The sequence below is a fragment of the Aulonocara sp. 'chitande type north' Nkhata Bay genome, linkage group LG17 (assembly GCF_057382095.1).
Source record: "Aulonocara sp. 'chitande type north' Nkhata Bay isolate Kocher_YH1m ecotype deep benthic linkage group LG17, A_spYH_male_GT1.1, whole genome shotgun sequence".
Classification (NCBI taxonomy): domain Eukaryota; kingdom Metazoa; phylum Chordata; class Actinopteri; order Cichliformes; family Cichlidae; genus Aulonocara; species Aulonocara sp. 'chitande type north' Nkhata Bay.
The window spans coordinates 38,482,809-38,508,869 of NC_141360.1; the positions used below are offsets into that span (position 1 = coordinate 38,482,809).

Genomic DNA, 26,061 nt, shown 5'->3' on the forward strand with positions numbered 1-26,061 from the left:
TAGAATAACAATACTGTGAATGCTTTTCAAGCATTCACACTAATAAAGATTAGAAGAACAATACTGTGAATGCTTTTCAAGCATTCACACTAATAACTAGAAAGTGCATTTTCTGAAGAAACTGCAGTGTGAATGCTTGAATCTGAATGTATGCACTGAAATGAATTAATTGCTGAATTTTGAGTTAAAAATATTGAATGAGATAAAAAAACAAACGAAAAAAACCCGAATTTAACCTGAAAACAAAGGTGCTGAACTGCTAAAAGCTGGATGTTACACAGAAGAAGAAGTTGGAAAAAAACTGAAAATGTTTTAAATGTAAATTAGAAAACCCTAAGAAATGAGAAAAGAATATTTAGAGTCAGAAAACATCTGAATGAATATTAAAAGTTCATATTCTTTGAATCACTGAATGACTAAAATGTGATCCCTCCGCTTGGATCCACACCATTTAAAAATTTTAAACGTCTGAGCTTTTAAAGACACAGTGTTAGAAAGAGAACAACGATGGCGACGTTTTGAGGGTAAAATGATGGCTGTAACACTGTGGACACAGCAGCAGTTGAAAGAGAAGTGTTTAAGATGAATCTTGGCAGAGTGGCAGGCAGAGCTCGTTAAGCAGGCAGGTGTGAGCCTGGTTGCTATAGTGACTGCACCCAATGGCTCCATACACACGTACACAGACATGCGCCTCACTTTTGCTGCTTAAAATGAACAGAAAAGTCAGGCCGAAACAAATCGTTCCCAAATGAAAAGTAAAAGTCGTATTGACAAAATTCTTTCACTGTGAGCGACAGCAATGTCTAGTCTACCTAATTCTCAGTTTTCATGTCTGTGGAGTTTATTATATGGACGTGGTGACAGTGGAAAGACACCATGCTCTTCTGATTTTCAAACGAACCTTCTGAGCCATTTTAACATTAGAGTCTATGGAAGAGTTGGAGGGAGGAGGCTGTGCATTGGTGACATTTATGAAAGAACCATAACACCTAGTACAATAGTAAACACATTGGATGAAAGAGGACAGCCATGGCTACGTTTTGAGGGTAAAATCATACCTGTAGAGCAAACGCTGCAGACACAGCAGCAGTTTTAAAAAAGATTTTAAGATTATTTTTTTTGCTCCTCTCACTCTAGCAGTTGAGCTGCCTCACTCTAGCCCCAACGTTCCGTCCCATACACACCCATTATAAACTCTGAAACGGGTGAAAAAACATCATGAAACTTAAACTGGAACTGAAGAAAAAGTATAATAGATATTGAAAAGATAAATACAAGTTGAATAGTTGAATGTCTTGTCTTCGTTTTAAAGTTTGAATGGTGGCTCTATGTGAACGTATGTTGAAGTAGTAAGAGTTTAAAAATGAGTAAGTTGAATGAGAATTTGAAGGGTCTCCCCATTGAAATACATGGGAAATTTTTGTTGAATAAAGTTGAATAAAATTAAAAATATAAATGTTAAAAATGAGAAAAATACAAGCAATCATGTCCAAAAGAATAGGAATCTAATGGTGTTTGAATGGTTTTTCTAAGTTGAACGGTTTTGAAGGAGTAGGCTTTCAAAAAACGTACGGAATAGATAATAAAATATTATAATAATAAAGATTACAACAACAATACTGTGAATGCTTTTCAAGCATTCACACTAATAACTAGAAAGTGCATTTTCTGAAGAAACTGCAGTGTGAATGCTTGAATCTGAATGTATGCATTGAAATGAAATAATTACTGAATTTAAGTTAAAAATTTTGAATGAGATAAAAAAAAAAAAAACCCGAATTTAACCTGAAAACAAAAGTGCTGAACTGCTAAAAGCTGAAGGTTACACAGAAGAAGAAGTTGGAAAAAAGCTGAAAATGTTTTAATTGTAAATTAGAAAAACCTAAGAAATGAGAAAAGAACATTTAGAGTCAGAAAACATCTGAATGAATATTAAAAGTTCATATTCTTTGAATCACTGAATGACTAAAATGTGATCCCTCCGCTTTGATCCACACAGTTTAAAAAATTTAAAAGTGTGAGCTTTGAAAGACACTGTGTTGGAAAGAGAACAATAATGGCGACATTTTGAGGGTAAAATGATGGCTGTAACACTGTGGACACAGCAGCAGTTGAAAGAGAAGTGTTTAAGATGAATCTTGGCACAGTGGCAGGCAGAGCTCGTTAAGCAGGCAGGTGTGAGCCTGGTTGCTATAGTGACCGCACCCAAGGGCTCCATACACACGTACACAGACATGCGCCTCACTTTTGCTGCTTAAAATGAACAGAAAAGTCAGGCCGAAACAAATCGCTCCCAAATGAAAAGTAAAAGTCGTATTGACAAAATTCTTTCACCGTGAGCGACAGCAATGTCTAGTCTACTGAATTCTCAGTTTTCATGCCTGTGGAGTTTATTATATGGACGTGGTGACAGTGGAAAGACACCATGCTCTTCTGATTTTCAAAAGAACCTTCTGAGCCATTTTAACATTAGAGTCTATGGAAGAGTTGGAGGGAGGAGGCTGTGCATTGGTGACATTTATGAAAGAACCATAACACCTAGGACAATAGTAAACACATTGGATGAAAGAGGACAGCGATGGCTACATTTTGAGGGTAAAATCATACCTGTAGAGCAAACGCTGCGGACACAGCAGCAGTTTTAAAAAATATTTTAAGATTAATTTTTTTGCTCCTCTCACTCTAGCAGTTGAGCTGCCTCACTCTAGCCCCAACATTCCGTCCCATACACACCCATTATAAACTCTGAAACGGGTGAAAAAACATCATGAAACTTAAACTAGAACTGAAGAAAAAGTATAATAGATATTGAAAAGATAAATACAAGTTGAATAGTTGAATGTCTTGTCTTCGTTTTAAAGTTTGAATGGTGGCTCTATGTCAATGTATGTGGAAGTAGTAAGAGTTTAAAAATGAGTAAGTTGAATGAGGATTTGAAGGGTCTCCCCATTGAAATACATTATAAATTTTTGTTGAATAAAGTTGAATAAAATTAAAAATATAAATGTTAAAAATATGAAAAATAGAAGCAGTGTTGTCCAAAAGAATAGGAATCTAACGGTGTTTGAATGGTTTTTCTAAGTTGAACGGTTTTGAAGGAGTAGGATTACAAAAAACGTACGGAATACAGAATAAAATATAATAACTAGAAAGTGCATTTTCTGAAGAAACTGCAGTGTGAATGCTTGAATCTGAATGTATGCACTGAAATGAATTAATTGCTGAATTTTGAGTTAAAAATATTGAATGAGATTAAAAAAAAACAAAAAAAACCTAATTTAACCTGAAAACAAAGGTGCTGAACTGCTAAAAGCTGAAGGTTACACAGAAGGAGTTGGAAAAAAACTGAAAATGTTTTAAATGTAAATTAGAAAACCCTAAGAAATGAGAAAAGAACATTTAGAGTCAGAAAACATCTGAAAGAATATTAAAAGGTCATATTCTTTGAATCACTGAATGACTCAAATGTGATCCCTCCACTTTGATCCACACAGTTTAAAAAGTTTAAATGCCTGAGCTTTGAAAGATACGGTGTTGGAAAGAGAACAATAATGGCGACAATTTGAGGGTAAAATGATGGCTGTAACACTGTGGACACAGCAGCAGTTGAAAGAGAAGTGCTTAAGATGAATCTTGGTACAGTGGCAGGCAGAGCTCGTTAAGCAGGCAGGTGTGAGCCTGGTTGCTATAGTGACCGCACCCAATGGCTCCATACACACGTACACAGACATGCGCCTCACTTTTGCTGCTTAAAATGAACAGAAAAGTCAGGCCGAAACAAATCGTTCCCAAATGAAAAGTAAAAGTCGTATTGACAAAATTCTTTCACCGTGAGCGACAGCAGCTTCTAGTCTACTGAATTCTCAGTTTTCATGTCTGTGGAGTTTATTATATGGACGTGGTGACAGTGGAAAGACACCATGCTCTTCTGATTTTCAAACGAACCTTCTGAGCCATTTTAACATTAGAGTCTATGGAAGAGTTGGAGGGAGGAGGCTGTGCATTGGTGACATTTATGAAAGAACCATAACACCTAGTACAATAGTAAACACATTGGATGAAAGAGGACAGCCATGGCTACGTTTTGAGGGTAAAATCATACCTGTAGAGCAAACGCTGCGGACACAGCAGCAGTTTTAAAAAATATTTTAAGATTAATTTTTTTGCTCCTCTCACTCTAGCAGTTGAGCTGCCTCACTCTAGCCCCAACATTCCGTCCCATACACACCCATTATAAACTCTGAAACGGGTGAAAAAACATCATGAAACTTAAACTGGAACTGAAGAAAAAGTATAATAGATATTGAAAAGATAAATACAAGTTGAATAGTTGAATGTCTTGTCTTCGTTTTAAAGTTTGAATGGTGGCTCTATGTCAACGTATGTTGAAGTAGTAAGAGTTTAAAAATGAGTAAGTTGAATGAGAATTTGAAGGGTCTCCCCATTGAAATACATGGGAAATTTTTGTTGAATAAAGTTGAATAAAATTAAAAATATAAATGTTAAAAATGAGAAAAATAGAAGCAATGTTGTCCAAAATAATAGGAATCTAACGATGTTTGAATGGTTTTTCTAAGTTGAACGGTTTTGAAGGAGTAGGCTTTCAAAAAACGTACGGAATACAGAATAAAATATAATAATAAAGATTAGAAGAACAATACTGTGAATGCTTTTCAAGCATTCACACTAATAATAACTAGAAAGTGCATTTTCTGAAGAAACTGCAGTGTGAATGCTTGAATCTGAATGTATGCATTGAAATGAAATAATTACTGAATTTAAGTTAAAAATTTTGAATGAGATAAAAAAAAAAAACCCGAATTTAACCTGAAAACAAAAGTGCTGAACTGCTAAAAGCTGAAGGTTACACAGAAGAAGAAGTTGGAAAAAAGCTGAAAATGTTTTAATTGTAAATTAGAAAAACCTAAGAAATGAGAAAAGAACATTTAGAGTCAGAAAACATCTGAAAGAATATTAAAAGGTCATATTCTTTGAATCACTGAATGACTCAAATGTGATCCCTCCACTTTGATCCACACAGTTTAAAAAGTTTAAATGCCTGAGCTTTGAAAGACAAGATGTTGGAAAGAGAACAATAATGGCGACAATTTGAGGGTAAAATGATGGCTGTAACACTGTGGACACAGCAGCAGTTGAAAGAGAAGTGCTTAAGATGAATCTTGGCAGAGTGGCAGAGAGAGCTCGTTAAGCAGGCAGGTGTGAGCCTGGTTGCTATAGTGACTGCACCCAATGGCTCCATACACACGGACACAGACATGCGCCTCACTTTTGCTGCTTAAAATGAACAGAAAAGTCAGGCCGAAACAAATCGCTCCCAAATGAAAAGTATAGGTCGTATTGACGAAATTCTTTCACCGTGAGCGGCAGCAATGTCCACTCTACCTAATTCTCAGTTTTCATGCCTGTGGAGTTTATTATATGGACGTGGTGACAGTGTAAAAACACCATGCTCTTCTGATTTTCAAACCAACCTTCTGAGCCATTTTAACATTAGAGTCTATGGAAGAGTTGGAGGGAGGAGGCTGTGCATTGGTGACATTTATGAAAGAACCGTAACACCTAGGACAATAGTAAACACATTGGATGAAAGAGGACAGCCATGGCTACGTTTTGAGGGTAAAATCATACCTGTAGAGCAAACGCTGTGGACACAGCAGCAGTTTTAAAAAAGATTTTAAGATTAATTTTTTTGCTCCTCTCACTCTAGCAGTTGAGCTGCCTCACTCTAGCCCCAACATTCCGTCCCATACACACCCATTATAAACTCTGAAACGGGTGAAAAAACATCATGAAACTTAAACTGGAACTGAAGAAAAAGTATAATAGATATTGAAAAGATAAATACAAGTTGAATAGTTGAATGTCTTGTCTTCGTTTTAAAGTTTGAATGGTGGCTCTATGTCAATGTATGTGGAAGTAGATACAGTTTAAAGAGGAGGAAGTTGAATGAGAATTTGAAGGGTCTCCCCATTGAAATACATTATAAATTTTTGTTAAATAAAGTTGAATAAAATAAAAAATATAAATGTTAAAAATGAGAAAAATAGAAGCAGTGTTGTCCAAAAGAATAGGAATCTAACGGTGTTTGAATGGTTTTTCTAAGTTGAACGGTTTTGAAGGAGATAGATTACAAAAAACGTACGGAATACAGAATAATAATAAATAAAATAGAATAAAGATTAGAAGAACAATACTGTGAATGCTTTTCAAGCATTCACACTAATAAAGATTAGAAGAACAATACTGTGAATGCTTTTCAAGCATTCACACTAATAATAAAGATTAGAATAACAATACTGTGAATGCTTTTCAAGCATTCACACTAATAATAAAGATTAGAATAACAATACTGTGAATGCTTTTCAAGCATTCACACTAATAATAATAATAACTAGAAAGTGCATTTTCTGAAGAAACTGCAGTGTGAATGCTTGAATCTGAATGTATGCACTGAAATGAATTAATTGCTGAATTTTGAGTTAAAAATATTGAATGAGATTAAAAAAAAACCAAAAAAAAAAACACGAATTTAACCTGAAAACAAAGGTGCTGAACTGCTAAAAGCTGAAGGTTACACAGAAGAAGGAGTTGGAAAAAAACTGAAAATGTTTTAAATGTAAATTAGAAAACCCTAAGAAATGAGAAAAGAACATTTAGAGTCAGAAAACATCTGAATGAATATTAAAAGGTCATATTCTTTGAATCACTGAATGACTAAAATGTGATCCCTCCACTTGGACCCACACAGTTTAAAAAGTTTACATCTCTGAGCTTTGAAAGACAAGATGTTGGAAAAAGAACAACGATGGCGACGTTTTGAGGGTAAAATGATGGCTTTAACACTGTGGACACAGCAGCAGTTGAAAGAGAAGTGTTTAAGATGAATCTTGGCAGAGAGAGAGAGAGAGCTCGTTAAGCAGGCAGGTGTGAGCCTGGTTGCTATAGTGACCGCACCCAAGGGCTCCATACACACGTACACAGACATGCGCCTCACTTTTGCTGCTTAAAATGAACAGAAAAGTCAGGCCGAAACAAATCGTTCCCATATGAAAAGTACAAGTCGTATTGACAAAATTCTTTCACCGTGAGCGACAGCAATGTCTAGTCTACTGAATTCTCAGTTTTCATGCCTGTGGAGTTTATTGTATGGACGTGGTGACAGTGGAAAGACACCATGCTCTTCTGATTTTCAAAAGAACCTTCTGAGCCATTTTAACATTAGAGTCTATGGAAGAGTTGGAGGGAGGAGGCTGTGCATTGGTGACATTTATGAAAGAACCATAACACCTAGGACAATAGTAAACACATTGGATGAAAGAGGACAGCGATGGCTACGTTTTGAGGGTAAAATGGTGGCTGTAGAGCAAACGCTGTGGACACAGCAGCAGTTTTAAAAAATATTTTAAGATTAATTTTTTTGCTCCTCTCACTCTAGCAGTTGAGCTCTCTCACTCTAGCCCCAACATTCCGTCCCATACACACCCATTATAAACTCTGAAACGGGTGAAAAAACATCATGAAACTTAAACTGGAACTGAAGAAAAAGTATAATAGATATTGAAAAGATAAATACAAGTTGAATAGTTGAATGTCTTGTCTTCGTTTTAAAGTTTGAATGGTGGCTCTATGTCAATGTATGTGGAAGTAGTAAGAGTTTAAAAATGAGTAAGTTGAATGAGGATTTGAAGGGTCTCCCCATTGAAATACATTATAAATTTTTGTTGAATAAAGTTGAATAAAATTAAAAATATAAATGTTAAAAATATGAAAAATAGAAGCAGTGTTGTCCAAAAGAATAGGAATCTAACGGTGTTTGAATGGTTTTTCTAAGTTGAACGGTTTTGAAGGAGTAGGCTTACAAAAAACGTACGGAAAAATAAAATATAATAATAACTAGAAAGTGCATTTTCTGAAGAAACTGCAGTGTGAATGCTTGAATCTGAATGTATGCACTGAAATGAATTAATTGCTGAATTTTGAGTTAAAAATATTGAATGAGATAAAAAAAAAACCAAAAAAAAAAAACGAATTTAACCTGAAAACAAAGGTGCTGAACTGCTAAAAGCTGAAGGTTACACAGAAGAAGGAGTTGGAAAAAAACTGAAAATGTTTTAAATGTAAATTAGAAAACCCTAAGAAATGAGAAAAGAACATTTAGAGTCAGAAAACATCTGAATGAATATTAAAAGGTCATATTCTTTGAATCACTGAATGACTAAAATGTGATCCCTCCACTTTGATCCACACAGTTTAAAAAGTTTACAACTCTGAGCTTTGAAAGACAAGATGTTGGAAAGAGAACAATAATGGCGACAATTTGAGGGTAAAATGATGGCTGTAACACTGTGGACACAGCAGCAGTTGAAAGAGAAGTGCTTAAGATGAATCTTGGCAGAGTGGCAGGCAGAGCTCGTTAAGCAGGCAGGTGTGAGCCTGGTTGCTATAGTGACCGCACCCAATGGCTCCATACACACGTACACAGACATGCGCCTCACTTTTGCTGCTTAAAATGAACAGAAAAGTCAGGCCGAAACAAATCGCTCCCAAATGAAAAGTAAAAGTCGTATTGACAAAATTCTTTCACCGTGAGCGACAGCAATGTCTAGTCTACCTAATTCTCAGTTTTCATGCCTGTGGAGCTTATTATATGGACGTGGTGACAGTGGAAAGACACCATGCTCTTCTGATTTTCAAACGAACCTTCTGAGCCATTTTAACATTAGAGTCTATGGAAGAGTTGGAGGGAGGAGGCTGTGCATTGGTGACATTTATGAAAGAACCATAACACCTAGGACAATAGTAAACACATTGGATGAAAGAGGACAGCCATGGCTACGTTTTGAGGGTAAAATCATACCTGTAGAGCAAACGCTGCGGACACAGCAGCAGTTTTAAAAAAGATTTTAAGATTAATTTTTTTGCTCCTCTCACTCTAGCAGTTGAGCTGCCTCACTCTAGCCCCAACATTCCGTCCCATACACACCCATTATAAACTCTGAAACGGGTGAAAAAACATCATGAAACTTAAACTGGAACTGAAGAAAAAGTATAATAGATATTGAAAAGATAAATACAAGTTGAATAGTTGAATGTCTTGTCTTCGTTTTAAAGTTTGAATGGTGGCTCTATGTCAATGTATGTGGAAGTAGTAAGAGTTTAAAAATGAGTAAGTTGAATGAGGATTTGAAGGGTCTCCCCATTGAAATACATTATAAATTTTTGTTGAATAAAGTTGAATAAAATTAAAAATATAAATGTTAAAAATATGAAAAATAGAAGCAGTGTTGTCCAAAAGAATAGGAATCTAACGGTGTTTGAATGGTTTTTCTAAGTTGAACGGTTTTGAAGGAGTAGGCTTACAAAAAACGTACGGAATACAGAATAAAATATAATAATAATAATAAAGATTAGAAGAACAATACTGTGAATGCTTTTCAAGCATTCACACTAATAACTAGAAAGTGCATTTTCTGAAGAAACTGCAGTGTGAATGCTTGAATCTGAATGTATGCATTGAAATGAAATAATTACTGAATTTAAGTTAAAAATTTTGAATGAGATAAAAAAAAAACCCCGAATTTAACCTGAAAACAAAAGTGCTGAACTGCTAAAAGCTGAAGGTTACACAGAAGAAGAAGTTGGAAAAAAGCTGAAAATGTTTTAATTGTAAATTAGAAAAACCTAAGAAATGAGAAAAGAACATTTAGAGTCAGAAAACATCTGAATGAATATTAAAAGGTCATATTCTTTGAATCACTGAATGACTCAAATGTGATCCCTCCACTTTGATCCACACAGTTTAAAAAGTTTAAATGCCTGAGCTTTGAAAGATACGGTGTTGGAAAGAGAACAATAATGGCGACAATTTGAGGGTAAAATGATGGCTGTAACACTGTGGAGACAGCAGCAGTTGAAAGAGAAGTGCTTAAGATGAATCTTGGCACAGTGGCAGGCAGAGCTCGTTAAGCAGGCAGGTGTGAGCCTGGTTGCTATAGTGACCGCACCCAATGGCTCCATACACACGTACACAGACATGCGCCTCACTTTTGCTGCTTAAAATGAACAGAAAAGTCAGGCCGAAACAAATCGTTCCCAAATGAAAAGTAAAAGTCGTATTGACAAAATTCTTTCACCGTGAGCGACAGCAGCTTCTAGTCTACCTAATTCTCAGTTTTCATGTCTGTGGAGTTTATTATATGGACGTGGTGACAGTGGAAAGACACCATGCTCTTCTGATTTTCAAACCAACCTTCTGAGCCATTTTAACATTAGAGTCTATGGAAGAGTTGGAGGGAGGAGGCTGTGCATTGGTGACATTTACGAAAGAACCATAACACCTAGGACAATAGTAAACACATTGGATGAAAGAGGACAGCGATGGCTACGTTTTGAGGGTAAAATCATACCTGTAGAGCAAACGCTGCGGACACAGCAGCAGTTTTAAAAAAGATTTTAAGATTAATTTTTTTGCTCCTCTCACTCTAGCAGTTGAGCTGCCTCACTCTAGCCCCAACATTCCGTCCCATACACACCCATTATAAACTCTGAAACGGCTGAAAAAACATCATGAAACTTAAACTGGAACTGAAGAAAAAGTATAATAGATATTGAAAAGATAAATACAAGTTGAATAGTTGAATGTCTTGTCTTCGTTTTAAAGTTTGAATGGTGGCTCTATGTCAATGTATGTGGAAGTAGTAAGAGTTTAAAAATGAGTAAATTGAATGAGAATTTGAAGGGTCTCCCCATTGAAATACATGGGAAATTTTTGTTGAATAAAGTTGAATAAAATTAAAAATATAAATGTTAAAAATGAGAAAAATAGAAGCAGTGTTGTCCAAAAGAATAGGAATCTAACGGTGTTTGAATGGTTTTTCTAAGTTGAACGGTTTTGAAGGAGTAGGATTACAAAAAACGTACGGAATAGATAAAATATAATAATAATAAAGATTCGAATAACAATACTGTGAATGCTTTTCAAGCATTCACACTAATAAAGATTAGAATAACAATACTGTGAATGCTTTTCAAGCATTCACACTAATAATAACTAGAAAGTGCATTTTCTGAAGAAACTGCAGTGTGAATGCTTGAATCTGAATGTATGCACTGAAATGAATTAATTGCTGAATTTTGAGTTAAAAATATTGAATGAGATTAAAAAAAAAAAACAAAAAACGAATTTAACCTGAAAACAAAGGTGCTGAACTGCTAAAAGCTGAAGGTTACACAGAAGCAGAAGTTGGAAAAAAGCTGAAAATGTTTTAAATGTAAATTAGAAAACCCTAAGAAATGAGAAAAGAACATTTAGAGTCAGAAAACCTCTGAATGAATATTAAAAGTTCATATTCTTCTAATTGAAATGAACTTAAAAGATGAACAAACATTCTGCAGAAAATACAAACTTTAATATACAGCATGATGTTTTTCAGACATATACACATGTGTATATCATGTTTAATAGTATTACATACATCAATTTGTTTTGTATGTCATAGAAAATAACATAAAAATCTTAAGTCATATTTTACAGCTTCTTTCTGAAAAGGACTGGTAGAATAAAGAAAAATAACTAAATTAAATAACTAAATAAAAAATAATGAGCAACATATGAAATACATGAAAATTCAACTTTTAAAACCACAATCCTGAACCTTTAAATTGTGTTGGTTTCTTAGAACATGGCTGAACAGCTGTTTCTATCGGTCTACTTAATCTTCTGATCTGTCTACACATCTTTTTATTACTCATTCTTTTTTATGTTTTAATGTAAACAGAGTCCACACAGTGGTAAAAGAGAACTGTATAGAGATTTGTGAGTAAACTCAAATGAAAGCCTAAGGTGGTGACACAGTTTAACACATGCAAATAATCAAATAAACACATTAGTCCTTTTTGTGAACATGGATAAATAAGTATCAATACAGCATTGTTCAGCCATGCCACTAAATGCTTTTTTACACATTGTTTTAACCTGGGCTCAGACACAAAGTCCCAAATTTAGTTAGTCCCTGACTTTGAGTTGTGGTTATGACTAATTATTATACACAAGTCTTTATCTATCTGAACTCTAAGGACACAAATATGAAAAAACCTATACTTACCAGCTGATACCCCACACTACACACTAGGTGTGCCATGTGACCTGAAACTTTGGTACAAAATCATCATAATCATTCTGTTAACACTGTTTTTTAACACTGTTTGTGTTGCTGTTCAGCAGTTTAAAATGTTTTAGATTGGATTACATGGAATGAATTTGAATTTTCTTGGGGGTTTTTGTATGTGTTTCGTTCTCAGCAGATTTTTTCTTCCATACTGTTGAATTCCAGTTACCACATTTCTGGTCATATGACATCCCAAGTGCCCACTTAAAAAAATCCCCACAGTTAATTCAACATTAAAACAAAATAAAAAAATGTTAAATAAATAAAGGTTTGCTCTGTGATGAAATATTAAATAAGCATACATTGTACAGAGCACTAACAATGAAAACAATCCTTTAGCCTGTTGATCAGAGAGAGGCAGTCATTATGTCCATTTAAAACCTGTAATCACAGAGCACAATGTTTCTGTGAAACTATGAAGTCCCATATGATCCTCATCACGTCCAGTGACTTCAGAGTGGATCCTCCCTGTCATCCGGCCAGTGTTTGATGTGTGGCAAGCAGCACAGAAGCAGGATAGCTGAGGACTTTAAAAGAAGAGCAGAAAACGGGAACATATGTAGTTGTAAATGTAAATATCAGTGATACTTGTCTTGTCAAAGGGAATAAAATAATGAAAATGTTAACTTACACACTCATTTAGGGAGGATCTTGACACTGCACAGAGGAGGCACAGTCAGTCTGACAATGATGGTGAGGTGATCTCCAGGGATGTTTTCCTGCAGCAACATTCCTGCCAACTGGCCGTGTGATCCAGAGTAGTTGGTTTGTAATGAACAGAAAGGTGTATATGTTAGGTAGTGTGCACTCAGAGCTGGTCCTAAGAAACAAACACATCCTGTAATAAACTGAATACCTGTAGTAGTGCTGCTGCAAATATGAAGCCCTTCTATCATGAGTGGTTTCAAAGAAGGTGTTTTGGAGGCTCGGTCACAGAAACTGTGCAGTCTGTTCAGTCCTGAGTGTCTCAGCTCTGATGGGGATGGATCACAGAGGGAAACACCTGAGTACAGACATTACAATACACTCTAACACTCCTAAGGTCAAGTGAAAACACAATTTAAACACTTTACAAAGAATGAATACATGTTTTCATGGAAATTATGTCATTAACCCTTTTTGTTGTGAGTAAATCTCACCGACTGCTTGTGGGACAAGCTAGAAGGAGGACTTATCACAGAATGTCTCCTGTGCTCCAGATGTGAAGTCTCACGCTCTGATCGTACGGCGATGAAGATGGTGATGATGAAGCCTCTCTGATCTGTGGCATTACAGTTTCTAGCTGCTATGTGCTTCACATTGTTGGATCTTACATGTGAAGCTTGGAGAAGACACAGGAGGACTGTGTCTCTCTTAAAAAAGAAAAAGAAAAAAGGAAACCTAACACCACCCCCCCCCCCCCTCAGCTCCCACCGTAAACCCCCCCCCCCACTCAACTCCCCAACCTCACACCATCCAATGTCTATACAAATGTAGGGTATCAGCTGGTAACAGAAAGCAAGTGTAACATATGCACTACATATGTAACACTGCTGAAACATTTCTGGCCAGAAATGTGCAGTTATCAACCCAGACCCACCCTGATGATTGCACTGGCCGAAACATGATAAAAGCTCATAAAAATGTATGTTTCATCGAAAGATTTGTCCAAAAATATAATCGTATACTTTTGAAAAAGTTTAAAGTTTATAACAAACCAAAATAATAACATTTTTGTAAATAGTATTTCAAAATAGAGGCACACATAAAGTGGCTTAACTGTCATTATTGCTGTAATTAGGTTTGTTTGTTTGTTTGTTTGTTTGTTTTTTTAAAAAGCAACCTTTAGTCATTATTGTTCTCTCAGAAACAATGAAGAAGCTGTTGAACATTTATGTGTTGTGTAGGCAATCCTCTGGTCCACCCTCCCTCCCTCCCAGCCACAGTGAGACTGGGGCAGCCTGGCAGGATGTTGAAGCCTGGCTGCAGAGAGGATATGCCTACACTATTCATTTTAAACTGCTATATTTGATTTTTCTGACATTTATAGGTTACTGTTAGTGAATTTTAGATTTTCTGTGATAAATAAAATTGTCATCTTTTACTGATATCATTACTTAATTCATGTAATTGTATTTTATGTAAACAATTCAAACATTATACTGCAATGCAGGGCGTCAACTTTTAAATATCGCTCTACTTTCTTAAGTCATTCAAAAATATAGAAATTACTTACTGTATTCAAAGATCTAGATCATGAATCATCACAGGACAATACACAGTATACTGGGTCATGGTAACTATGGTATGTCTTCATGACTCCAGAATGGAGACATCGATCTGACTGAGAAATGAAAATTAGGTCAAGCAGTGTGTTCTTCTCTGTGGTAGGGGCAGTGATGACCTGTGCGTATCCCCTAGACTCAAACAGCTCCAGGATTGGTTTGTTTGCACTGGATAAAACATTCTCATTAAAATCACCACAAACTATGATGGGATGACAGTCCATGATCTCCAATGAGTCTAATAGGCTTACCAGGTTTTTCAGGAATGGCCTCAGAGTGTAGTCTGGAGGTCTGTATACAACTGCAATCAGAGCACTGACTGGTGCTTCAACCTTTAAAGCCAGAAATTCAAGGTCAGTTACATTATGGATGTACTGTTTTTCATGCACTTGAATGTCACTTTTCACATAAACAGCAACTCCACCACCACTTCTGTTTGCCATCTGGGGAAAGTTTGTGTAGGACAGGTGTCTGTTGCGTTTGAACAAATTGTAATTTTCCAAGTGGAGACTCTCTGCGACAAAAGAGCCCCGCAGGTGTGTTTCTGTTAGGCACAAAACATCTGCTAGACACAATTCATGGTGACTTTTGATGTCATTAATGTGAGCTGGCAGTCCCTCTGTATTATGATGAACAATGGTGAAAACCTCTGACCTGCTCAGTGTTTGCCTCACGTGTAGAAGAGGCATCATGTCATCAAGGTTGGCTTGTCTCATGTTCTCAAGCGCTGCAGTGATTTCTGGGTTGGTGAATATTTTTTTCTCTTCCATATCAAGAAGATACAGTCCACTGAGAGACGTCACTCTACTGACAGCTACGTAGGCCATGCCGGGCTCAAAAATGCTCTTAAGAGAGACAACAGCTGATGTAGTTGTCATACCCTGTACCTTATGTATTGTACATGCAAAGGCCAGCTTCACTGGGAACTGTCTTCGTACCACTCCTTTCTGCTTCAGATTCTCCTCTGCTCTCTCAATGTACACCATGTCGTCTGCTGGTGTGCGGTTATTCTTTCCAGATGTCTCATTATCCATTTTAAGTCCAAGCTTGATGATGTGTTGGTCGTTTTCAGAGTGAACTACTCTAAGTAGTATTCCAAAAGCTCCATTAACCAAACCATTTTGTATGTCAATGTTTCTGGTGAGCATGACACGAGCTCCTTCTGCAACTTTCAGTGTGTCTGGTAACTCGTTTTTACCTCCTTTCAACGGTCTGTCTTGAAGTGCCATTCTGCCAGTTCTAGGATCTTTTCTATAATCATCTGCATGGATGTCAATGATATGAGTGTGGAGCAGAGCCAGTGTTGCAGAGTTGTGTGCATCCACTTCTTTATTAGTTGCAAAAATGTGCAACGCATCAGTTGGACAATGGGCTGGTTCAGTTATGGCCTGTGACAACAAATTTCTATCTGCTTCGCAAAGCTCATCCAACTTTCCTTTCACACGAATTCTGTTCAGCATCTCTGCAAAGACAACATCATCTTTCTGACGCATAATCTCAGTCAGAGTGATCATCTGAAAATGCTCCCGCCACAGGTCGATCTCAGACGGGTCGTGCACACAGAGAGGTTTAGACTGTCGCACTGGGGGTAGCTGATAGAAGTCTCCGACAGCAATGACTGACATGCCTCCAAAGGGTCTCCGAGTCCCTTTGATCTGTTTGAGTCTTGCATCTACATATGCAAACAGATGTCTTGACACCATAGACACTTCGTCAATGACGATTATTTCAGCATTCAAAAGTTCTGATCTGACTTCATCCAGCTGATTGCCAAGTCCCTGAATGGGAGGTTTTAAGCTTCTAGGCAGCTTGAGAAGAGAATGCAGTGTTGTTCCAGAAATGTTAAAAGCTGCAGTCCCAGTGAAAGCAGTTAACAGGACAGTGGGTTTTGATATGTCAACGTCGTCTGCATATCTGGGCACTTTGCTCAGTATCTTAGATGCTTCTGAGTAGATGCATTTGATAAGATGTGATTTTCCTGTTCCAGCACCACCATTAATATAAAAGAAAAACTGCTCTGGATTTAGAGCACAGACTCTTTTAATGCACCAGTCTCTAACTGCATAAAATATGCAGGCTTGCTTCTTGTTCAGATTCTGAAACATCTGACGTAACAATGTGGGATCAATAGCAGGGGGTTCCCTGATGGCTCTGACTTCTGTTGAAGCATCAGCCTGACGGCTGTAGTCGGGCACATCTTCCTGTTCATTTTCATTGTCTCGCTCTCTTTCTTGTTCAACAAGTGGCAACCTTACGAGATCTGATTCAGGTGCCAGATTACACCATTCGTCAGTCACACCTCTGTTCTGCTCATATTCCTCAACAGCGCTCTCGATCTCCTCACTGTTTTTCTCATATTTTTCTCTGTTTCTTTTGACAATGTGTTGCACGTACTCAAGATGGTCAGTACCTGGTAGCTGTACACAGCCAGCACCATAGAAAGCCTGATAGGTTGGCAACGATGGTGTTTTCAGTTCGTGGTCTGAACGATGAGGAAGGTACAGTTTAAGCAGTCTTCCGTAATATTGCTCTGGATGTTTTTCTTGTGAGCAGCGGTGAAATCTGATGATAGCAGGCTTATCATTTTTGCGCCTTTGCACAAACCCCATCTCATTGAGAAGGGGCAAAGCATCTTTACCTTTTTTCTGTTGGCCATAGACAATCCTGCAAGTAGCAGCAAAGTCTGCCATGCACATCTCCTCATACTCTGGTGTTTCAGGTCTGGCTTTGTATTTGTCATTCAAAGATGTCATCCAAACATTGGAAGACTCAGGTGTTGTGTTGTCCAGAACTGACAGGGGACGACTCATTTTCACAGGATTATCATCAGTTGGAATGAATATTACAGCACGTGAGCATTGCTTCATGTGAAGACCACATGCACGAGCAACACACTCCTGTGCACTGATCTCTCGCTTCTTTGAATATGCCTGCATGACGGCTCTCATTTCATCGCACTCATTTACACTGTCTTTATGGGAGTTCTCAATGACAGTTTTCAGGTACTCAGATAGCCCGCCCTCTTTTTTTGATATATATTTCATTAAATAATTTGCAGCACCAAAAGCATCTAAAACAAAGCTTATGTCGATATTACTGTTCCAGGCTTCAAGCAGATGTGGATTATAGCCGTTTATCCAAGAGTCTTTTGGATCACGCTTTAGTATGATCGTACTCCTCATGTTCATTTTATTCAGGTATCTCTGATATTCTGCATGTGTCAACTTGCATCTTTCCAAGAGCTGCTCTAAACTCATGGAAGCAGTTTCAGGTTCATTCAGCAGCTGGTTCAGTGGTCTGAGCTTGTTCTTTGCCGTTTCTACTTCCAGTGCATCATCCTCACTGGGTCTTGTGATCATTGTCTCATTGCAGGGTGGTTTGGGAAAACCAAAACGGCACCCGGAGCTTAAACTCCTAAAACACGTCTTTGTGTGGTTCTTACTGTGTTTTTGCACTTCTGTTACTTTTTTGTACAGTTCAGGTTGTTTATGTGGATCAGGCAGCTGAGCTGTGATGTATTTGTTTATAAAATCAAGAACAGTTTGCTCATCATCCTCCTCAAACACAGGAGCACCTTCTACCCACAGGAGGCAGTGTATGTGTGGGCTTCCTCTGTGCTGAAACTCAACTCTGTAAAAGTAGTCAATGACTTTGCCAAGTGGCTCTGCGGGAGATAAGAGTAAATCTCTGAATAATGCTTCAACTCTCTTGTCAAACATGCGCATTGTTGTGACAGGATTGCTTCTCAGGATGTCACACTTTGCTGACCAGTCGAGTCCTTCAAAATTCACTTGTTCACCTTGCTGCCTTGTTATTGCCTCGATCACTTCAGGCCAGCGCATTTCAGCAGCTGAAAATGTGCAAAAGAACGTGGGAGTTCCCAACTGTCTGATCATGGCAAAAAGATCTCTTGTTGTTTTCTCCCAATAGGCTGGGGTTCCTCTCAGAGGCTGCATGAATCTCACTGCATCTTTATTTCGCACCAGTTTCTCCACCTCATGTTTATCTTGTAACATGCCTGAGGTTATTTTTCTACCATCTCTGGTCAGAGGCTTTGCCTTCCTTAACTGTACTGTCATGCTGGATGTAGCCAAGTGTATTTCAGTCACAAACTGTGCAAAGAACAAATAGTTTGTGTCTTTGGCAAAACGATCATCAATGCAGAAAAGTCTTGATTTGAAATACCCACTGGGGGATACTTTGATCAGCCTTCTTTCATCAAGTGTGTTTTGGCCTGTAGGAAACTGCACAGGGAAGGCCATGGCCTCCAGTTTAGGTGTTTTGAAAAAACTTATTGGATTGTTTCTCTCTGCAGGAGCAACAGAGTAGATTCCTTCACTGAAACATAATATCTCCTCAGCCACATCAGGGGGCTGCAAACAGGACTCGAGTGCAAAACCACCATTAGTCAGTCCATCTGCTTGCTCTGAATCATCTATCATCTGTTCATGCGATTGTTCACCATCACAGGGTAACATGTCAATATCCTGTTCATTTTTATTTTGTGCTTCACTCAGTGCATTTTTCTCACAGCTGTCAATTTCCATTAAATCAGCCTCATCATAATCATCCTCATTCATGTTTTCATCATCATCATCCTCATCATCTTCATCAGGAAGAGTTGGATCACACAGCTCAGGATCATCTCTGATGCTCACATCCTTATACTGTGGATGAATCTGCTTGAGTTTATGCAGTGCTTGCACAAGTTTAGACCAGCTTACAGTCTGAAACAGCTGATGACCTTTGTAAGACAAGCGTCTCTTCAATTTTACTCTCATGACCTGAGAATTAATTCTTAATCGAGGCAATGCTTCAACAGTTTCCTGTACCTCTGATGGGACACAGACCACATTTCCTCTAATTGCTCTTTGTCTGCCTTTGGGAAGAGGAATGATCTTGGCAAATGGTATGCACTTGGCTATGAGATGTCTCTCCAGTATGTTGAGATCAGACAGTTCAGGTGGAGTATCAGCAAGATCCAGTTTATTGGCAACAGCAAGTGCTGGCATGGATCCATTTTTAAGATGATCGTGGCAGGTGTGACAAATCCACTCTCTCTTTCTCTCATCGGGAACATTGCACTGCTCATTTCTGCAGTTTTCATCACAAACATGAACAAACTTTCCTGTCAAACATGTTGCAACCACATGTGGGTTTTTGACATAATTTGACCTTCTGCAGGGTCGTACTTGGTTTGGAAATGAAGCCTTGAAGCATACAGTACATGGGTATGATGGTCCAGCTTTGATTTGTGATTTGAACACAGATATGGCCTCGTTAATCACACTGTTGTCACTCTCTTGGGTTTGTCTGTTCACCCATCTGTATTTCCTTTTTATTTTCATTGCACATCTCATATTGTGCATAATCCTGAAGGCAAGATTACTTTGATACCTGTCTCGCATTAGTTGTTTCATTAGTTGTCTGTGTCTTACTCTGAATGCGTCATCACGTGCATAACGCTGAGTCACTCGAGATCTCTGTCTCTCTCTGAATTCAGGGTTTTCTTGATACCTTTTAGTGATATAGTTTTTTTGTTTTTGTCTAAATTCAGCATTGTCACAGTAGCGTCTTTTAATATATTGTTGTTGTTTCTTTCTGAATTCATCGTTCTCACAGTAGCGTCTTTTAATATATTGTTGTTGTTTCTTTCTGAATTCATCGTTCTCACAGTAGCGTCTTTTAATATATTGTTGTTGTTTCTTTCTGAATTCATCGTTCTCACAGTAGCGTCTTTTAATATATTGTTGTTGTTTCTTTCTGAATTCATCGTTCTCACAGTAGCGTCTTTTAATATATTGTTGTTGTTTCTTTCTAACTGTAGCATTCTCAGAAAAACGTTTTTTAACATATTGTTTTTGTTTCTTTCTGAATTCATCATTTTCACAGTAACGTCTTTTCATATACTGTTGTCTTTTCTGTCTGACTTCAGGATTGTTTTTATATGCCTCACTTGTGCAAGATTTTTTCTTTTCTTTGTAATTTTTATTTGAAGCATACTTTTGTTGTTCTTTCCTTTTTTGGTTTTCTTTTCTCTTATTTCTGGGTTTCTCTGATGCCATTAATCTTCTTTTCATTTTGTTCCTTTGTTGTTTATTAACTTTTTTCAGTTTTTGTAAAACTATATCAGAAAGGTCACAGGCAGCAACATTTGTTATGGCAGCATTTGATTGACATGAAAAAGCATCACTTGATGGAAGGAAACTTAATTCACTGCATAGTTGTTCAGTGGGTATATTAGGAGGTTCATTCTGATCTTCATATGATGTGAACTGAGTCATTTGGTCTTCTTTTTGTTTCACCATTTGACAAAAGATGTTCTCAGTCAGATCAGTGGTTGTGTTTCTCCTTGGAGAAGAGGGGTTTGCTTCATCAACAGTTGCATCAGAGTGAGTAGGTGCCACAGCAGTGGCAGCTGTTGGTCTGCAGACTGTGTCTGTGATAGTATCACTCAGGTTGACTGTGCTCATACTGTAGAACTGCACAGGCTTCAGTTCATAGTTACAAGAGGGTGATATCTCCATCATTTCATAAGAATCTTGGATCCTCTTAATCATGTCACTGAGGAGTGTGAATTTCAGCATCACTGCTGTACCACGATTACGTGACTGTAGTAGTAGAGGAAGACCACTGGGTGTTCTGGAGTGTGGATCAAAGAAACCATATTTGCTTGATGTGGATCTGAACACTGCTATACACAATCCACTCATAATCAGTAAGGCATACTGCACATCTGACAACAGGCAGCTCAGTCCTGCTTCTAAGCTGAGAAAGGTATCTACTGCTTCCTCTGGAGGTTCTTCAAATGTCCCATACCGGGAAGGCTGTGTCATGTCGACATCATACATAGACCAGCGAGCATCAACTTTGTCTGGCAGCTCATCGGTTGCCAAATGAATATTTTTAGGAAATCTTTTCTTGGCCTCTTTGTACATCACATCACCTTTATCCAAGACCAGATTAAGGTCAGCTGTAGTCATGTTTTCATTCTCATGAAGGAATGCAAGAAATGTGAGTGAGTTACATGTGCACTGCTTGTTTCTGGAGTCTCCATACTTGGGATGAGCCTGGCTGTGAGATGCACAGACCTGTGTAACAGATGGCTGATTTTCAAGGTTCATTCTTTCTGCATGAGATGGTCCTGCCACATCACTGTGACAGCCTCTTTTCAAAAAATCAGCATAACCCACCTGTGGGTCACATGACACCTCATGTTGTTCATTAAATTCATGCTGCAGTCCACTCTTTACAGCATCAGCATAAGATACCTGTTTTACATGTGCAGGAACATGTTGACCTGCCTGTTTGACACCATCAGCATTGGTCTTTGTAGACACACTGTCTTCTGCAGAGCTCTGAGGAAAATCAAACTCAGCCTGTTCACATATTGGTACACTGTGAAACTCATGGAACTTCTTCCAGCGTTGTTTTGCAGCTTGTGACTTTTTCTGCTTCCTTGGCATTTTCACACACCTGTGTTTCTTAGGCTTTAGAAAATATGTTTATAAAATAAGAGTGGCACACACCAGGAGATGTTCTCTTTGTCTTTATATTTCAGTTTTTATTTGTCAGAAACAGTTGTCTTTCGTTTGACAGTTTGTTCTTCAGTCAAGAGAATATTATGCACTCTCTTTATTAGCTTGGCACAACTTAGCAGCAAGCGCAAAGTGAAAAACAGGTAGAGAGAAAATTTAGAAGAGAGAACAGGCAGAGCAGGAGAGACACGGCTGGGAAATCACAATCAAACCGTGAATTAGAGTTTTCTTTGTTTGTTCTCAGGTAGAGGCAATATATGCACTCCTTATTGCTTTAATGGCTTGGCGTTTTTCAGCAGCAAGCCAAGAGTGAAAAACAGGTAGAGAGAAAATTTAGAAGAGAGAACAGGCAGAGCAGGAGAGACACGGCTTGGAAATCAAACCGCAGATTTTTCTTTGTTTGTTCAGTTTGTTCATAGGTTGAGGCAAAATATGCACTCTTTATTGTTTTGTTGGCTTGGCGTTTTTCAGCAGCAAGCCAAGAGTGAAAAACAGGTAGAGAGAAAATTTAGCAGAGAGAACAGACAGAGCAGGAGAGACACGGCTTTGAAATCAAACCGCAAAAGGATTGTTGGTTTGGCAAAATTTCTCACAAACCACAGAGTGAAATACAGATGGAAAGAAGGCAGAGACAACAGGTGGAGCAAGACAGAGGACAGAGGGGTTGGGGGGTTGGGATGTGAGAGAGAAGACTGGAGATCTGGTCCTTGTTCTTCTTCTTCTACACACTGTGAACAAAAAAACAAGAAAAATATAATAATTTTATTAAAATAATATCACATGGTAATTGTATGAACTAATTGTGACTACTGAAAAAGGACAAAACAAATATTCAAGCTAAACTGTTGTCGGCTGCCATGTGCAAAAAGTTGCATAATTGGGCACTTTTTAAAATAATAAATATTTAATTAAATTCAGCAATAATATTTTTAAATACAAATATGATTGAGTGAATCATTAACTAATCACATGTAGTGTGACTACAAAAATATACGAAAAAAAATATTTAGCCCAATTGTTAAGCTGCACTTGTGTGTATTTGTTATAAAATTGTGTTTAAAAGGTCTAGCAAAAACTTTGAACCCATCACTTTACAGTTTATATTATTCAGATTTTTTATTTTTATTTTGGTCTGCTTCTCTTACAGTATGTGCACACCTACCAGGCAAAGCACAGATGTCAGTCAAGTTCCTGAAAGTGTAAGAGGAGAAATAATATGTTAGTTGTCTGTACAGTGTTATCAGACTAACAGAAATGCAAAGCCCACACGACATGATACACTGAACTTATAATTAGCAGGTTATAGAATAATACAGCACACTAAAAGACACAGCAGCCATTTTATAATTCAAACTAATTACCTGAAGTATTGCCACTTATGTAAGACTGTTAGACTGTTACTAGCCTTAGCATTCCAGCTAGCATTAGCACTTCAGTTAATGTTAGCATTGCAGCTAGCGTTAGCATTGCAGCTAGCGTTAGCATTCTTACTGTTAAAACTGAGCCACAATGGCAATAATAAAGCTCATTTGTTACTTTTGACTCAGTGACTGCCAATAAATATCACAGGGATATCACAGGAATATTCTTTTTGTCAGTTAACAATTGCTAAGGCTAGTGTTAGCACTATAGCTGGCATTAGCATTAGCATTGAAGCTAGCGTTAGCATTGAAGCTAGCGTTAGCATTGCAGCTAGCGTTAGCATTGCAGCTAGCGTTAGCATTCTTACTGTTAAAACTGAGCCACAATGGCAATAATGAAGCTCATTTGTTACTTTTGTCTCAGTGACTGCCAATAAATATCACAGGGATATCACAGGAATATTCTTTTTGTCAGTTAATAATTGCTAAGGCTAGTGTTAGCACTATAGCTAGCATTAGCATTGAAGCTAGCGTTAGCACTGCTGCTAACAGCAAAACATCATAAACCTGTATAAATGATAGCGAAGGTTATTCTTTTTTTTTTTTCTTTCTTTATTCTTTGAACTCTGTTGGACTTGATATGTGAGTTTAAATGTCAAACGTATTTTTACCATCATAAAAATAAAACACTGCAGTACTGATTGTATTGTACTTACCACAGCAGAGAGCAAAGCGGAATGACGACAGTTGGTCCAGTGATGGGTTAAAAACAGATGAGGCGTTCAGGTGGTGCTTGGAAATTTGAGCATCAGTTTGAACAGCATTAATGAGCATATACATGTCTGTGTGTTGGTCTGTGTGTGTGACAGACATAGAGAGATAGAGGGAAAAAATACACTATACTAGTGTACAAATTGGTACTTTTTGCCCAAGTATAAGCGAATGAGTGACATACAGAAAAACAGGGCAACTGGCATTAAATGAGCAAATAAAAAGTATTAAATCTTGAACTGTTTTGTGGGTTTTATTTTAAGACTACTTTGAGTGTATTCGTGGGGAGATAAACTATACAGACTATAAACAGAAACATTAAATGAGATTAGATTAGTTAAACGTTAGTTAAAAGGTGGGGAAATTAACTACAGACAGGTAGATGCTGTGAGCTTTAATTATCCAGTCAGAAAAGATTATTTTAAAGTCATCAACTGACTCCAGATCTGAAAAACCTGTGTGCAGAAGACAAGTCCACCAATACACAATCAGCTTGCATTTAGCAGGGCAATCAGAATGCTCTATTCAGTTGGCCTACACTAACTACTGACATACTATTTGTCTGAATTATTAACGGAGCCAAGATGCAGACTGCTTAAGTAGAGAGCGAGCTTTATTAACACGAAGGCAAAACAAACAGGAACGTGGTGTACAAAAAACACCTAAGAGTAACCTAAACTGGAAAAGGCTAAGCAAAAACAAACATGAAACAGAGATGCAGGGAGATGTAGAAAACATAGGGAAGCCACACAGGGCAACGGAGGGCGATACACAGATGAACCAGCCGCAAACACAAGGCTTAAATACACAGAGGGATAACGAGGGAATGAGACACAGAAGGAGGGCACAGCTGGGAGTAATCAGACATGATTGTCTGACATGTAATCTGAACACACTGAGATTGGACACGGACCTTCAACGTAAAACAGGAAACACACCGACAGAACAAAACCCACACAAACTTAACACAGACTAGGGAACACAGAACATAGGAACATGAAATGTGAAAAAGGAGCACAAAATCCCATAATAATAATAAACTTAAATATAAACAAGGAGTCACAGACTCTGGACAATGACACTATTATTCTGTGACCCCTTTCAAATCTGCTTAATGGCATCTGTTGGAAAAACTGCTTCTAAATCCAAAATTGTAATTCCTGTCAAGCCAGCTTTTAAACCATGGAGATCCAGAGGAATTTTTCTACACAACAGCATGTTCTTTATGTTCCCGCTGTCAAAAATGTGGTCACAGGAGTAATTTAAAAGGTGGGGTCTTTTCTGCTGTTGAGACAAACTCCTGACTGAAAACAATGTATTTCTATGGGTCAGTTAGGAGGTTATCTATCTACTTGGATCTACACAGTTCAAAAAGTTTACATCTCAATGTTTTGAAAGACACGGTGTTGGAAAGAGAACAACAATGGCTACGTTTTGAGGGTAAAATGATGGCTGTAAAGCAAACACTGTGGACACAGCAGCAGTTGAAAGAGAAGTGTTTAAGATGAATCTTGGCAGACTGAGAGAGAGCTCGTTAAGCAGGCAGGTGTGAGCCTGGTTGCTATAGTGACTGCACCCAATGGCTCCATACACACGACACAGACATGCGCCTCACTTTTGCTGCTTAAAATGAACAGAAAAGTCAGGCCGAAACAAATCGTTCCCAAAAGAAAAGTACAAGTTGTATTGACAAAATTCTTTCACCGTGAGTGGCAGCAATGTCTAGTCTACCAAATTCTCAGTTTTCATGCCTGTGGAGTTTATTATATGGACGTGGTGACAGTGGAAAGACACCATGCTCTTCTGATTTTCAAACGAACCTTCTGAGCCATTTTAACATTAGAGTCTATGGAAGAGTTGGAGGGAGGAGGCTGTGCATTGGTGACATTTATGAAAGAACCATAACACCTAGTACAATAGTAAACACATTGGATGAAAG

General features: G+C 37.7%; 2 protein-coding genes across 2 annotated transcripts in view; both read right to left on the reverse strand.

Annotated features, from left to right (window-relative positions):
- Positions 1-26,061, reverse strand: part of sox5 (SRY-box transcription factor 5) — a 323,149-nt gene that overhangs the window by 133,057 nt on the left and 164,031 nt on the right. The window lies entirely within an intron of this gene.
- Positions 12,986-25,762, reverse strand: LOC147310556 (uncharacterized). Its single transcript, XM_086269841.1, has 5 exons — positions 24,068-25,762; positions 23,153-23,181; positions 18,984-22,718; positions 14,704-17,243; positions 12,986-13,161 (listed from the first exon to the last, which is right to left on the reverse strand). The coding sequence occupies exons 3-5, from the start codon at positions 21,916-21,918 to the stop codon at positions 13,156-13,158; spliced, it is 5,481 nt and encodes a 1,826-aa protein (XP_086125967.1). The 5' UTR covers positions 21,919-22,718; positions 23,153-23,181; positions 24,068-25,762; the 3' UTR covers positions 12,986-13,155.